The 15,746-nt window shown below is 40.7% G+C and overlaps 1 protein-coding gene across 4 annotated transcripts in view; it reads right to left on the bottom strand.

The window, feature by feature from the left end:
* Nucleotides 1–15,746, bottom strand: part of LOC308103548 (rho-associated protein kinase 2-like) — a 53,074-nt gene that overhangs the window by 1,600 nt on the left and 35,728 nt on the right. For 3 of the 4 annotated variants that reach the window (XM_080453569.1, XM_080453570.1, XM_080453568.1), the window contains exons 22-32: nucleotides 15,187–15,373; nucleotides 7,222–7,315; nucleotides 6,228–6,322; nucleotides 5,119–5,310; nucleotides 4,431–4,599; nucleotides 3,834–4,076; nucleotides 2,786–2,853; nucleotides 2,578–2,666; nucleotides 2,198–2,276; nucleotides 1,714–1,981; nucleotides 924–1,218 (exon numbers count right to left, since the gene is read on the bottom strand). In XM_080453569.1, coding sequence (XP_080309695.1) covers nucleotides 924–1,218; nucleotides 1,714–1,981; nucleotides 2,198–2,276; nucleotides 2,578–2,666; nucleotides 2,786–2,853; nucleotides 3,834–4,076; nucleotides 4,431–4,599; nucleotides 5,119–5,310; nucleotides 6,228–6,322; nucleotides 7,222–7,315; nucleotides 15,187–15,373 — 1,779 coding nt within the window. The remainder of the gene's footprint in view (nucleotides 1–923; nucleotides 1,219–1,713; nucleotides 1,982–2,197; nucleotides 2,277–2,577; nucleotides 2,667–2,785; nucleotides 2,854–3,833; nucleotides 4,077–4,430; nucleotides 4,600–5,118; nucleotides 5,311–6,227; nucleotides 6,323–7,221; nucleotides 7,316–15,186; nucleotides 15,374–15,746) is intronic. The other variant, XM_080453571.1, reaches the window with a different exon arrangement.

Below are 15,746 nucleotides of genomic sequence, written 5' to 3' on the forward strand. Positions count from 1 at the left end.
TTACTGACTACCTTTAATCAACCATGCGTGTGTAATGTAAACTATAAAGTTACTGTTAGTTGATTCTGTTGAAGTCCAGAATCTTTTGCTACTTCTTTTATCACATTGTTATTGACATGATGTAAAATAATCCTAATTGGCCATAGGCCAGGCACTGGCCATTTTACTTTTACTTCATACTCGGGAGTTGAAGTATGAAGTAAGGGCAAAATGGCTGCAGGTTGAATATGGTAAATTTAACAGTGCTCAAAGCATTAAGCTACTGCAATCTAGGCTGTGCTACATACATCTGTCTGATGAAGCATGAATATTATAGTGTTATGCCAATAATGATGGTTTAATAAGCTTGCAAGAATCAAGCAACCTGCCTGTTTTAAGTCACAGCTTTGACTCTGTTGTGAAGCTTTAACCTCTAAATTTTTTTGGTCTATGGCAAAATGAATGGAACGTTTGGAGAAAGCTGGCAAATTATTCTGTCCTTAAAATATAGTATGTAGGATAATGTAAGAAGCGATATCACATTGAATGAATTGGTGAATTAACATTGAATGACTTAAATTTGAAAGCTAAGAGACACTAATGTTTCCCACCGTTTTCATTGCATCCACCTCAACAAATAAAGAAAGTCATAAAGAATGTGAAATAATCAGGAGAGCAATCTTTTAGGCTGACAGGGAGATGGATCAGTAATCCCTTATTTGGATGACAAAATGACACAGGATCCTCAGAGACAAAGACATTAGTCATTGTGAGCATGGGTTTTATGAATGAGATGGTGTGTGATGAACCAATGGAGCCATGTGGAAATACCCAATAATGTTTTGTACTGTAATACATTCAAGCAGGAGTAGGGCTAACTTAAAGAGTTTCACTGATGTAAATAGTTCAACTTAAAGAGCATAAATAGTCGCCCCAGTACTAACCTGGTCTTGCCGGCAGGCTGCTGCTGCTGCTGGTGCTGGTTTCTGCTAGGCTGGATCTTGATGGCTCCACGGTGCGGGGAAAGGTGAGGGGAGCTCCTGGGAGAGGGCTGGGGCGAGAGGAGAGGAGAGGAACGTGGAGCAGGTTCTGGAGCGAGGGCTTGTGCTGCAGACGGGGGGCTCCCCGCTGCGAGCTTCCTCGGGATGCGTTTCCTTATCCGGCTAACCCAGCGCTGCTGCTCCTCCTGAGAGCTGGCCAATAGCAGCAGGTCTTTGGCGGTGGACATGTCGTAGTTCACTGTTAAGAATAAAATATATATAAGTACATGAAATAGACATTACATAAATATTGTATCTGTTAATTAGGTCTCAATCAGATTTATTTACGATATTTTATTTATTTCTCAGTCTAGTGGCTGCACCACTAGGCACCGCCACAAGTAGATGTTTAAGGCATTTATGATTGGAATTTGTGATATTCATTTTCTTTATTATTTTTTTTCCAACTAATATTATTTTGGCTTGTTAAGGATCAGAGTATTAACTATTTGTGTGGTATCATGATTTGTATGAATATGAACAGATACAGGCTTTAGGCCTTGTTTGATCGTCCTGCATATCTTAGGACCTGTGTGTACCACCGAGCCCACATGGAAACCACATTTTCATAGGAACAAGTGTTGGTAGAAACAAGTGTTGGTAGAAACAAATGTGTAGAAACAAGTGTTGGTAGAAACAAATAATTTGTTCAGTTGCCACCACTGAGCGCCATATGACGCCTTGACACACTGACCCTTGCACGGTGCAATGACTTCCTCTTTTCGGTCCAGGTGGTCTTTGTGGCACTTGGTATGACAGCGGCGGCACTCTAGGGCTGGCGGGGGCTTGAAGACGTGCCACAGCGGCCGGGTGCAGGCCTCACAGCTGGAGGGGAAGTGATAGAGCGTAGGGATGAACTCGTGGCCCTTGTGGCTGACGTAGGAGGGGCGTTCACCAAGGGGCAGAGGCTCAGCCGAAAATTCCTGCTCGCGCTTAATTTCCCCTTCATTGGCATACAGGACCTGAAAAAAGACAAGGACAAGACGAGGACAATTTCAACCGACATTTACTGAAGCAGCTTAAGTAGTTAATTGAGAAGCAGTATATCTGATTTATCATGACAGACTGGCAAAGAGGGGAACAGGACGGACAAGGTGAGCAATATTTTAAGAGACGGCTCTGAGAAGAACATGCTCCCTCAGTCAAACATGATTGGTTATGTGAATAGAGTAAGTCACCTGGAATATTCTTGGGATTTCTTTGGCGTCTGCACGATACACATCAGTCTGCGTGACAGGTCGGACGTGGAACAACTTACTGTGTGAGGGAGAGAAATAGAACAATTAAGCTCCGTTGATACCTAGGAGGAGCATTCCAAATATAAACACTATATAATTACAGAAGGAGGAGAAAACTAAAATCACTGTGTTCACACCATAATGATGACTATATACAGCCAAAAATGAAAACCATACAGTATACCAAAATTGTTACATTTTCTTTACTGCACTGACCAAAACGTTTTTCCAAGACAGTCAAAATTGGGCTTACACAAGAAAAAGTGTACCGTTAATTAAATACCATTAGTCTGAAAAAGTGTACAGTCTGACAGACTCACTCAATTTCCAATGTCATGAACGGGTTGGACTGCTCTTTGTCCAGTTCACTGTTGTAGAACAGGATCTTCTTACTGCTCACTACCACATACTACAGAGGGAAAAATAAATGTGAAGTTGAAAAATAAAGTAAAAGTTGTGAAAATATTGACAATAATTGTGATTACTTGTCAAGCCTGTAGAGGGCAGGAATAATGATGGGAATGTTACCTTTCTGTCCCAGCCGAACCTCTTGGTGTTCTTTACAGGAAGTGACAGCCAGCCCTCCAGCCTGGTATCTTTTGAACGGAGAGGAAACAGGAAGATGTGAGAGGGACAACTCTCTTTGATGTGCTTACACAAACACTTCCGACATTTTAGAAGCTTAGCTGGTAGGTTTTCCGTCACCAGACACTAAAAACGCTGTGGGAAATGGTTTCCTTTGCAAAAACAAAGCGCACACCTTGTTGTCTGGAACTGCTGGTAGTGGTGTGTCTTTCCTTTGTATGAATGAGGAATGCAAACAGTGGAAATAGGATATTTTGGGGTATACGAAAGACATCATTTAGACATTTGTGGCAAGTGTCTGGTGAGGCAAATAATCTAACTAAAACATTATGGAATTATAGGAGTACTGTAAATCCACACAGCAAACGTCACACTGTCAAACAGTCCAAAATTTGGAGGAAAATTAATTGTCCCTTTACACATTTCTTTAGGTGGAACAAATCTTTTTCAAAGCAAGCAAGATGAAACTGTGTGTATTTGAATGAGAGCTGAAGATCAAAACAAGATTAAAGTGCAGCAGAGAGAGACAGACAGACAGACAGATAGAAAGACAGACAGACAGACAGACAGCAAGAGAGAGGAAGAGAGGGAGAGGCAGGTGGAGACAAAAAGAATAGGGGTTAAGCAGGGACATAGTCAGATAGTTGGGGTCAATTCACTTTGAAGTCTCCTACTACAATATATTACCCAGGCCTCGCAGGGGGCATGTACAAAATATAAACTCAGGACCTTGGAATACAAAAAACATTATATAAATGTGGGAAATAATCTATGAAGTAGAGCAAGGAATTAATTTAGCATGAAATAATATGCAAAACCGAGAGTGCACATTTTGAGTGGCTCCATTGATTTGTAAATCAAATTTAAGTGTTCGGAATGAAGGCCCTCTCATTTTTACGTGAGCTGTCGTATCAAATTTCTATTTCAAACCGAGCGGAACAAAAGTGAATTGACCCCCCCAACAGAAACTTGAACCACCATGCAGTGTCACCTGCATGTTCAGGCTCTGGGGGCTGCTCGCAGGTGAGGGCGAGGGGACGGCGACCCTGCTCCGGGCGCCCATCCCGCACATATCCTCCTTCCTCCTCCTCCTCCTCCGTGTCAGAGTCAGAGTCAGAGTCAAAGAGAGTGTGAGCCGAGCGGAGGGACGGCCGTGTGCCGATACGGACAGATTTCTGAGTGCGCTGGTAGGTGAATGACATTGACTCTGAGGTGTGGGAGTGAGTGATGTGCACTGCACCATATCCAAGAGACGGAGAGACAGGGGTGGGAGTGACATGAGGTGAAAAGAAGAAGAAGGGTAAAATTGAAAACAAAAAGAGGAAGGGTATGAGAGGAGATGGTCTAAAAAGCAATTGAACTGAAAGGACAAAGACACAAAGACACTGTGAAAACAGGAAGTGACAGAACGGTAAACACAGGAAGAGCCCGGGAGAAAAGACTAAACAAAGAGGAATGCAGGAAAGTGCAGATAGTTTGTGTGTCTGTGTTTATCTGCGCACTACCAAGCATTTAGACCTGCACGTTGGTGCAAAACCATTCGATAATGAGCATTTGGACAAAAAAAAAAAAAAGTCTATCAGTCTACCTGGGTACCCATCGTCCATGTCCAGGTCGTTTCCACTGCTGATGCTGGTGGAGTCTAGGGAATGAATGCTGAGGGAAGAGACCTGACAACGAAGCTGCTCGATGTCACTGTCCTTACTGTCCAAAGCCATCTGAAGCTCAACGCGGACCTGGCCCTCGTCTACTATGAGCTGAATATCAAACAGACACACACAATCAGACTTAATCAGCTTGTAGTTATAATGGAAGATATACGAAACTGAGGGATTTTTCTCACACTTTTCAATTTCAATGTTTAAGAAGAGTCAATACAGTCATTGTGCAACATAATAGTAATGACTACATTATAAAGAGCTCAACTCCCTATTGAACAAATCACGTCTCCATTGTCTCCAGCAGGATTCAAAAAATCCCTCCCTCACCTGAATAGTATATACCGGTATGTACATATATTGATAATAGTCGCACGGCAGCCATTTTGCTCCCGATGGGCTGGGCTGGGCGGGTTCTCCCCCCACCTCCTCCCCCAGGAAAATAGCTACCATGTGAATATAGTAAATTAACATCAGTTTCTACATCCACCCTTAATAACCAATTAATCGTGGCGAAGGATCCAATGAAGGATCATTACATCACAGAATAAAGACCACGCATTGCATCTAAATTTTTCTCGCTGTTAGTCTGCACAGGAACAACGGAGGACCACTGACCGCCTGCATCTCATTGAGCTCTCTCTGGTACTTGATGATGGTGCTGTTCAGCTTCTCCTTCTCCGACCTCAGCTCCAGCTGCAGCTTCCGGTTCTCCTTCTCCTTCCTGCGCACCTCTGTCTCGTTGCCGCGGTGACCGCCACGTATGATGGTCTCCCTCCGGTTCATGACCTCCGCCAGCTTGTTGACAGCCTGGGATCAGTGGAGCAGAGGAGCTTTACCAGAGATGCTTTCGTACATTATGAATTCATCAGCTGCTACATACATACTGTACATACATACATTCAGTGAGCGTGAATACACATGCGCCTGCAATCCTTCAACACTCCAGTATGTAGTATATATTTCGTCATACAACGATTAGCGAAAATATTAGCTTGTCTACGAGCTCAAGCCAATCCAAAAGCTCACGGAAGCATGTAGATCTACTAATTTCACAATTTACAACATGAACCCAACATGAATATGAAACAGCACAATGAAACTGAATTACCTATTGTATCTCCATCAATTTTCAAGTCATTGCAAGTAGATTTTAAACCGTACTGAAATAAACGGAAACCAGTGGCTTCCTCTAAAATAAGAAAAATTACAAAGTCCGGTATGCTTTGAAAAATGTCCGGCGGTAAAGTCAAGTATACAGTGAGTCGTAGTTAATGGCCTAAACATGCCAGACCACTGGTATGTTCTTTTAACTACTTAAGCGCTAAGGTTACTTTTATAACCCCAGTTCTCTGATGATAGTATATTACATATTTTGTCATACAACAGAGTCGCGCACCGAAGTGTGGTTTCATGCGGCGAAGCTCACAGCTTGTAGATCTACTATTTTCCAACATTTTTGCCTATAATGACATGCCCAAAATTGAGACACCAGGGTTAAAGTGGTTAAGAGACCTACTGTAGGAATCCTGTATAAAATGGAAATCCTGTAGAAAATGGAGTACATAGTAAAATCCTCAGTGATAATTTAACCATTTGCAAGTATACAAATGCAGCAAAATGGACTCTGTATTTGGTTACATTTGTACACTCTCAGAGTTAAATGAATACTCAGGATTTTACTGTGAATCCATACCTTCACAAACCATCACATAGAAACCACATACCTGAATCTTTAGAGTTCTCTCATTTTGCAACTGCTTCTCAAAGGAGATCTTGATTGTGTGCTGAAGCTTCTCATCCCCCTTGGCTTTCTGGAGATCTGCATAGGCAGGAGAAAATGTCAATCACATGCACATCAATACCAGGCTCCAACACATTTTGACCTTTTCACGACTATGACATGATATATAGTCCAATATTAGACCAATAATTTGTTAGCTATGGTCAGGAGGTTGTTTTGGTTGGGAGGGGAAAAGATTATGAACACATTTCCATGGCATTTCCAAACTTTTCAACATAAACTTTCTCAGTCTGGAAAACACAAGTATCACATTTCATGTTGTTCCATGTGTTATGGCCCTGTCTGGAACTTCTCTCCCTAGTGTCCTTTCTAGGTAGGACAGTGCACATTAATCATCATTAATTCAAATGTAAATGTTCCAGAGCTAAGCAAGGTTGGCTATTTTCCATCTGCAGTCTCTGGCCAGAATGCTTAAAGGCACTTCCTGCAAACATTTTAAAAAGCCACAGAACAGCAAAGTCACAAGAAGAGCATAATATATGAGCATTATATAAGCTAACATTTTGTCACAATCCCACATCTCAATTACATTAGCCATTGCATATCATAAGAGCCTGCAGCATGTTACAATAAATAAAAACATAAACATTAATAGCTAAAAAGTCTAATAATTTTGTAATTCTGAGTTTGTTACAGTACAGTAGTTACCTTCATAAGCCGGTGGACAGGCTTATGAAGGCCATACGGTGCTCTCTCATTTTGCTTTGGGCCTCACTCGCTTACTTTAGTAGATATATTTCAGTTTAGTTGAAAATACATGTAAGTGGTTAATTGTTGTCTTGGTTCATTTTCACCATGGCGTTGAACCCTGAACCACATTACGACATGTGACTGTAGGGAGCGCTGCAATGCCACATTAAACTGCACTCTCCATATTTCTGGGAATGGTCTCAGTACAGTGGAACTCCGACACTTACGTTGCTGGATATCCTTCAGCTGGTTGTTGAGTTCTTCTTTCTCACTGGCCAGGTTGGCAACATCCACTGTCAGAGTGCGGTTGGACTCCTCTAGCTGTAGGGGGCAGCAGGAGACACGAGTTCTGTCAGATAACTCACGAATAGATTGAACCAATATTATAGACCGAATATATTTAAGCAATATAATAGAATGAGAATACAAGTGTGGAAGTAATATTTTATCTTGGCGTTCAGGCTCTGCTATATTTGTACTCCCTGCTCAGCACAATCATACGGCCATCATTAACCATTAAGAGCAGGGAGATAGATATACCATAACATAACAACCCCCAACACGCGTGACCTACGGTGAACGCTCACCGATTCATCCAAACAGATATCCCACTAAACTCCTTCAGGAGACAGTGACGAATATGCAGCTAGCAATTCTGGATCATGCTAGGATATTCTAACATAACCCCCAACACGCGGAACCAAGAACGCCCTACGGTGAACGCTCACCGATTCATCCTAGCAGATATCCCAATAGACTCCTTCAGGAGACAGTGACGAATATGCAGCTAGCAATTCTGGATCATGCTAGGATATTCTAACATTATGTGAACTTGAATGTGAAGCCATGGCTACGCTTGCCGTAAGCCTTATTCTATATGATAGGAAAACTATGTGTGGGGTGAATTCTCAAACCCATACCAATTGACCAAGCTGATATCCCATCCACCACAGACCAGCGTCTGGGATCAGCGAGGACATACTAACTTTATGTGAACTAAAACTATGTGTGGGGTGAATTCTCAAACCCATATACCAATTGACCAAGCTGATATCCCATCCACCACAGACCAGCGTCTGGGATCAGCGAGGACATACTAACTTTATGTGAACTAAAAGGCCTTAGCTGCCATGCACAGGCAGCACTTAACCATTCCTCTAATAGCCACATAGAAGAATATACTACATAAACTTAACATGCCTAGTGTTAAGAGTTGATGCCCCCAACCGCATCCTACTGATGCCCCCAACCGCATCAACTCTTATGCAAGCCAACTGCATCACCGTGATGCTATTACCCAACCGCATCAGCCATGATGCAAACCAACCGCATCAACCATGATGCCACTTTTTTGAGTTTGAGTTTGAGCAACCAGCTTAACTCTTTAGTGCCAACTAAAGAAACATTTAAAACTTAACATGACTTTGAAGTCACGCTACACCTTACCTTCACCCAGCGACCACCAGATATGCATGGTAATAACAGAACTACCATTTACATTTAGCTATTACAACACTTGTATTCATTACAACCTGAGCCAACAAAGAACTCCCCATTTTAGCGCACATGACGAACATGGCACTAAGACCATTTTATTCAGAACGGTTGATCTGTGCACCAACTGATAATATGCAGATGTTTAAAATTTGTTCTGTTGAATTAAAGCTTAAACTGAAGATGGGACATGACCTGATGAACAAATGAGCCACAGATAAAACATAATGCTGCTTGTGTGAGAACAGACTAAGATCTGTGTTTTAACAGCTAAGATCTATGACTGCCCCATCTAACCATAGATTGACTTCTAATTAACTAAGAATACTGAAGCAGCTTCCAATGAGAGATTTAAGATATATTCATAAAATGTCCCTCCATAGAAATAAAACATCAGAAATCAAGATGCATGACTAACTCTTGATATACACTTAGATTAGACTCCACGTAGATGAAAGCAATGGTTATCGACTTATAGTAGTTAGTAGTACCAACAATATTTAATCTGAATCCAGTACTCCCTTTACATTACATGCTTGTAAAATTGCAACCTTGCTTACGAGACTGCAAGAAGAACCACGCCAACATAATACCAAGAATGATAAGCCACCATTTAAAGAACATAACATTAAATATTTGCCTCCTGAGCAGATTTTAATTAATGACCATACCATTCATTATCCAATAACTTCATAACAACAATAACGGAACTAAGTTTGGATTCCAAGAACCTTTGAAATGCCCATCAACCATGACTCTACTGAAGAGCCCCACCATTTATCTGGTAGCAATAACTTTACTCCTGTAGCTTGTCACACAACATGACATCAATTGTCAACCGCTTTTATAAGAATGCATTACATCCGGGGATCTGAACATATGTTGATCCCAATATAAGACATGAGTGCCCTCATAAATTGCTCCCCTCCTTTATGCCCTGAGAGCATGAATGCCCTCTGCTGGACCATCTTTAATATAACAAAGACCATTTAGATGGGCTGCTATTGCTAAAGATAAAGAAAAGCAGTTGTTTTCTTTCAAGTGTTTCAAGATTTACTTAAGAAAATCCCTGTAACCTACCAGTCTCTTATCCAAGGTGTAAGCAGCAAAATGTATATCACCTTGACAGCAAGAATAGCTTAATTAGCTTTGCAATACAATAGCACAGGGGGGACTTTAGAATGTAACCAAAGCTTACATCTAACCAAGCACTGCAGCCAACACAGTATAATAGCCCATTACTTACTTGATTTGCACAATTTACTTCATTATTATATTTACCAGCCTCCACTATATCTTAGAGGCAAATTACCAGAAAATGTAGGCTACATCAGATGGAAATAGCTATAGCCACCAATTAGCACATACTAGCTGCAACATAAAATATATTACCACAATATAATGGCCATACTGCACACTATAGTCTACTTTAGTATAAAATTATGCACCATGAACCATAAGTTCTCTTTACAGCATATTTGAATGCAGTCTCCTAGATTTGAAAAACTGCTGAAAGAATGAATCACTAATATAAATAGCCTATATATATTTTAACCAACTGTAGATTAACTTGAAACATTATTAATTCCTACACTGAGATACCTGGTGCTATGCTGATTTACTCAAGTAAATCCGCAGACTACTGTCTGCAACACTAAAACGAGATCAAGAAAAATGACTATTAGTTATAACTTGTGCTTATAATAAGCGGACATGGCAACCCAGCACTGTGTTGCGTCTATGCTTGCAGTCCCATAGCCCGGAGGGAGCGCACTGACGTTGATCAGTGAACCACGACATGTTTGGAAGCGCAAGAACACACACTAGCTCTTCTTCATCCACAAGTGTACTTTCTTATCCCACTCAAGATGACGGCCAGACTGTGCATTAATCGTTTTTAACCAGTAGGCTACATTATATGAAACATAAGATTTGAGCAATGCACTGCATAAGTGACACTAACTATTGGACCTCTCTCTCCCTCTCTGCTCTGAACAGCTGATCACTGATACGTGCAGTGATGCCGGTTTGAGAGAGAAATCAGCCAACCTAGACCACGAAAATACTTGTATTTAACCTGTATTATCCTAATGTATGCATTGTCATTGAAATAGCCTAAAGTGAGCTTGTAGATGATCTGCTATTTCGAAATCTTGTGATAAAAGTGGAATATTTGGAATATGTATATTTTTAACTACACATTAATCTGGGGACCATGACAGAACCACATAAGAAAGCGATCCCAAAATAACTTTTCCCCAGAAATAAGCCGAACCACCAATAAGCGATTTGACAGAAAACCAGCCAATGTTGCTAATAATGAGATGAGGCCCCATAGCCCGGAGGGACACAACAGAAAGCTCTGCTGGCTGAGCTAAAACACCGCTGTTTTTCAGCTTAACTTTGAAAACATTAGCAAGGAGCAGTTTCACTACAATTTAAGTTGCTTTGCTTTTAGTAATAGAACAAGTATCATATAACAACCAGCGGCACCGGACCACCACTGAAACCTCAACAATGACATTAGCATCAACAGCATATTAGCTTCTTTTTTTTTTCCTTTTTTTTTTTTTTCAGCAGCATAGAGAAGAACACAGCAGCCTTAGTAGATAAACAAACGCGACGCCATACCACCTGGCCTTCACAGTAGCCTATAATAGACAGCAGCTTATGAGCAGAAAGCATGATTCAAGTAGCATGAAGCAGTTACACCAGCAAACAACAGCAGCTTCTGGGAAGCATGATAGCAAGTTGCAGTAGCTCCAGCAAACAACCAAACAACCAGCCAGGAACAGCAAACGCTGCATGACAACAAGCTAGAAGACACAACCGGATGGAATGCCCGATTCAAGAGAACTTAAATACCCGCCCAATTGGACAGCTGATTGCCACGTCTGTGTATGACGTAAGGATCTTGCATGACGCTGTAAACAGCCATATAGAATGAGCAATGCATGTAACCTCTCGAGTGTATGCTGCCAGAACTAACTCGCAGGCTACGTATAATTTAGTTTCCTCATCCAGAGGGACACGAGAATGACTTGATATAAAAGGCTGGTCAAATCTGGTTTCTTCACAGAATCACGACGTATACTGTACTGTATGTGTCAATGCCGGTGAATATTCAGCCCGTAATTTGAAGTGCCAATCACATAATGATAGTAGAGCCTCCATATGAATTGGACATAGGAATCTTGCATAGATAAATATTTCCAGTGTGTTGATGTGAAGAAATGTAAAAATAATATAAACTGAACTGATCCCGGTAGAGGTTTGGGTTGTGCGTTATCTTGCCATGATAAAACTCCAACACAAACAAATAAACAAAGCAGATTCTGACAATGTATAAGGGACAGGTCGATTTTTAAAGAAGGGTACCCCTGGAGAAAATGTATGTGCCCTGATCTAAAATGCCATGACCCTCCCTTTGACAAAAAAAAATCAATGACCCTCCCGAGTGATTAAAAAAAAGATTAACCCTCCCCGCCTATAGGAGTGTCACGATATATTGTCCCACGATATAGCCTATCGTGGTATTAAAATGTGACAGTATTGTCAAGATGTCATACTGTATCGTAATATTTTTTTAATTTTTTTTCTTTTCTTTATTTATTTTGCCGGTGAAAGTTATAGGAGTTCTTACTGTATGGTGTATGATATGAAATGTAAAGCTTATCATAATCACAGTAATTATTAATCATGTCTTCCATCATATTCAAGATATTTTGGAGAGAAATGAAACAGACTCCGGTCACTTTCAGTTTAAAGCACTGCAGAGGGGAGGTGTTGTGTGTCAGCTGATGCTCGTTGACGCTCGTTAATGTGACATGCGTCAAAGCAGTTATGCCAGTCTGGTCTGCACTCGCCTACATCTAATCTAAGATTGTTTACATGGTATTATACTGTATCTGGTATTATAGATTTTTTTTTAGCTGTTGGAAATAACTAGGCTGCACTTGGTTCGTAAAGTCCAGATGACAAAAATATGAGGTTTGTGGAATTTATAGTTATGCAGTGTTATATTATATTATATTTGTTATATTAGTGTCTATCTGTCCTCTGAAACAATGGGTTTATAGTTAGTGAGAACTTCACTTCTCCCTTAAGCTTGCACAAATTTATTTATTGCACAAAGCACTTTGTAATTGTTTTTTAAAGTGCTTTATAATTGTTATTTTAAACTAAAGATGATGGCCAATGTTGATGATACATGAGAAAAGAACATTAATAATGTATCATATCGATATCATATGCCCAACATCATGTATGTATAGTGAAATTAGTGTTATCTTGACACCCCTAACCCTCCCCATCAAATACAACAACATGACATTTAAAACTGATAATAACTCCGATGTTTTGCTTTCCACATTGATTAGAACATTACTGTAGTCAGTCTTGCTAAATGCACAGTGTAGTGTCTGTAGTGGTAGCAGAATGGACAGTGTTCTAAACTTACATGTGGGAAACCCATTGAATCCCATAATAATTATTAACTACGGTGACTACACTGTTGCCTACATCATGGGTTTTCAACTGGTGGTCCGTGGAGGTATTGCATGTGGTCCCTGACCATGCATTTAGTAATGTAGGAAAGTGAAGATTTGTATTATATTTTATCGATGGTGGATACTGTTAATGTGCGTGACAACAGAAAGGAAATTCAACTCAAGGATGACAGTTTTACACACGCACACAGCATAGTGTGTATTTAAGGGAGGTTTTAGTACATCAAGGTAAATACAGGCTTTTATTTGATGTATGATGATGCATCAATGTTGTCAGTTACTTGGAAGTCGGACATCCGACTCCGAGTCAGACATCCGACTTCCAAGTAACTGACAACATTGATGCGCCTGATGATTCTTGTTTTACTTGTGGAGCTAGGCTGGCATCTATGCACAACTGTCCATATAGATCCAAATTAATCACATGCACAGAATTACTTCAAATGATTATGAATATCCAGTTATAAATTGGTCATTGTAACCTACCTGGTGTACAGTATGTAATTCTATGAGCAACAAAAACACTTAAAAGAGGATATCTCTGTGTTGGAAATTGGGATAATGCAGCTCTCTAATATGCCTAACACCTGTAGAAGTGTTGCTTAATTGTTCAACCACCATCGTTAAGACGCTGAATAGATTTGACTGGGTCGTTCACACTTGCTGTGCGTTGATGGCTTGTTAACGACCGTCATTGATTCTAAATAGACCAAGGTGTTACTGGATTTGAATCCTTCGTATCATTTGAAATAGAAAGGGGTCATTGACCACTGTTATGCTGTACAAAAAAATTTATATAAAAACTGACTATTTTATCAATTCAAAATTGCATGACCCTCCCTTGGATTCAAAGTAAAATTAGCTGACCCTCCCTTGTACTAAAATTAGAAAGGCATGACCATATTTTCCTCCAGGGACCCCTTTCTGTAAACTTCGACTGGTCCCTAACAATACAAAACCCGACACTGCATTTTTTTTCAAATAAAAAGTAAACTTCCAGTTGATTTTACTATTTCAATTAGGAAGAAGATTCTGATCTTCAAATAGAATTGAAAAAAAAGCAGTTGAAAAGAATATATTAAAAAATATATATTTAAAAAAGCAATTTTGTAATGTTATATATTGTCAGAATCCACTTTGTTTGCATCTAAGGGCTTGTCTCGTGATTCTGGTATTGGGCTTCTGGCCACACACTCCGGAAGCCCAATACCAGCATCACAAGACAAGCCCTTAGATGGAACCCGCAAGGCACAAGAAAGAGGGGAAGGCCAAAGAACACCTGGCACAGGGACCTTGAGACTGACATCAAGCAGTGTGGACTGACATGGAAACAGCTGGAAAAGAAGGCCCAGGATAGAGGACTCTGGCGGACTGAAGTCAACGGCCTATGCTCCATGAAAAGGAGCGATAGGCATAAGTAAGTAAGTACTTTGTTTGCGTGTGTTTGTGTGTTAAAAGAGTGACACTGTGATCCGTTTCACCGTGCAATTTAAGTCAATGGGGTGAATATTTTGAAAAATCTATTTTATATCAACAGAGAAATGTATAACTAGTAAATCTTACCAATATTTGGAGTTCTGTCAGATAACTCACGAATAGATTGAACCAATATTATAGACCGAATACATTTAAGCAATATAATAGAATGAGAATACAAGTGTGGAAGTAATATTTTATCTTGGCGTTCAGGCTCTGCTATATTTTTTCTCCCTGCTCAGCACAATCATACAGCCATCATTTAACCATTAAGAGCAGGGAGATAGATATACCATAACATAACAACCCCCCATGGGGAACAGACCAATAGCAGAGCCTACTGGTGGTGCTGGGGTGGTGGTGGGAGCAAACGCCGCATGACAACAAGCTAGAAGACACAACCGGATGGAATGCCCGATTCAAGAGAACTTAAATACCCACCCAATTGGACAGCTGATTGCCACGTCAGTGTATGACGTATGGATCTTGCATGACGCTGTAAACAGCCACATAGAATGAGCATGTATGTAACCTCTCGAGTTATGCTGGCCAGAACTACGTATAATTTACAGCATGGCAAGGTAACTACTACCAAAGTGAAATGTTGCCTTTTCTTTGCTTGTCTCTACATGGTCCCTCACTTGAATCACCCCCTTCATTTCCCTATATTCCAGCTGCTCCCAAACGTCCTCTCTTCTACCCCCCCAGACTCACTGAGCTGATGGTGGCCTCTTTGTCACCGAGATCCTGCCTGTGTCTGGCGATCATGTCTTTGATCTCCAGCTCCTTCATGATCTTCTCCTTCTCCAGGTCTGAGTACTGCTCCTCAGCGATGGAGCGAGCCAGCTGCTCAGAGTCGGCCTTGGTCAGGCTGACCTCCAGCTGACTTGCCATGGAGTCCCTGTGTGAGGAAGGCACATCGGCACTGTTATTATGGGATACAAACTTGGAGGTATCTCTTATAATGGGATAAAAGCCTGGGGGTCTCTCTTAATATGGGATAAAAACCTGAGGCTCTCAGTTATTATGGGATAAAAACGGTGTTGATTTCATCAACTAAAACTATGACGAAAGATGTTCGTCGACTACCTTTTTTCACTGACGAAAACGAAATAAAAACTAAAACTAAACCTTAACTAAAACTAAGACTTAATGTATTGACAATTTCGTCAACAAATAAAAACTAGACTAAAATGTTAGGGAGGGACTAGTGGAGAAGAGATCCAGTAGAACTAAAAGACATTTTATGTTTGGTTGTGCTCGGGTGCTGCGCT

The sequence above is a fragment of the Gymnoscopelus braueri genome, assembly GCF_963280865.1.
Source record: "Gymnoscopelus braueri genome assembly, chromosome: 16".
NCBI classification, from domain to species: domain Eukaryota; kingdom Metazoa; phylum Chordata; class Actinopteri; order Myctophiformes; family Myctophidae; genus Gymnoscopelus; species Gymnoscopelus braueri.